Here is a 294-nt window from a genome sequence, read left to right as displayed (position 1 = left end):
CTGCTGCTGCTGCTGCTGCTGTTCCTGCTGCTGCTGCTGCTGTTCCTGCTGCTGCTGCTGCTGCTGCTGCGTTTGTGGTGTTGGTGTACCCGGGGCACTGCCGAAGAAATCGTATGGTGTTGCTGCTGCAGTTGCTGCTGCTGCTGCTGCTGCTGCTGCATCTGCTGCTGCAGTGTTTGCTGCTGCTGGTGTTTCTATTGCCATTGACATTTCTGTTGCTGCTGATATTTCTGTTGCTGCTGAAGTTGCTGTTTCTGCTGCTGCTGCTGGTGCTGCTGCTGCTGCTGCTGGTGT

At 56.1% G+C, this 294-nt stretch overlaps 1 protein-coding gene across 1 annotated transcript in view; it reads right to left on the bottom strand.

The window, feature by feature from the left end:
* The window catches only part of EMH_0013920 (uncharacterized protein), a gene marked incomplete at both ends in the record, with an annotated part of 1,105 nt that overhangs the window by 304 nt on the left and 507 nt on the right, over positions 1-294 (bottom strand). The window contains one exon of the mRNA XM_013499961.1: positions 90-294. Within this exon, the coding sequence (XP_013355415.1) occupies positions 90-294 (205 nt within the window). The remainder of the gene's footprint in view (positions 1-89) is intronic.

This window comes from Eimeria mitis, genomic scaffold (genome assembly GCF_000499745.2).
Source record: "Eimeria mitis Houghton genomic scaffold, Emh_scaff487, whole genome shotgun sequence".
Classification (NCBI taxonomy): domain Eukaryota; phylum Apicomplexa; class Conoidasida; order Eucoccidiorida; family Eimeriidae; genus Eimeria; species Eimeria mitis.
This window is presented reverse-complemented; position numbering and strand designations above follow the sequence as displayed.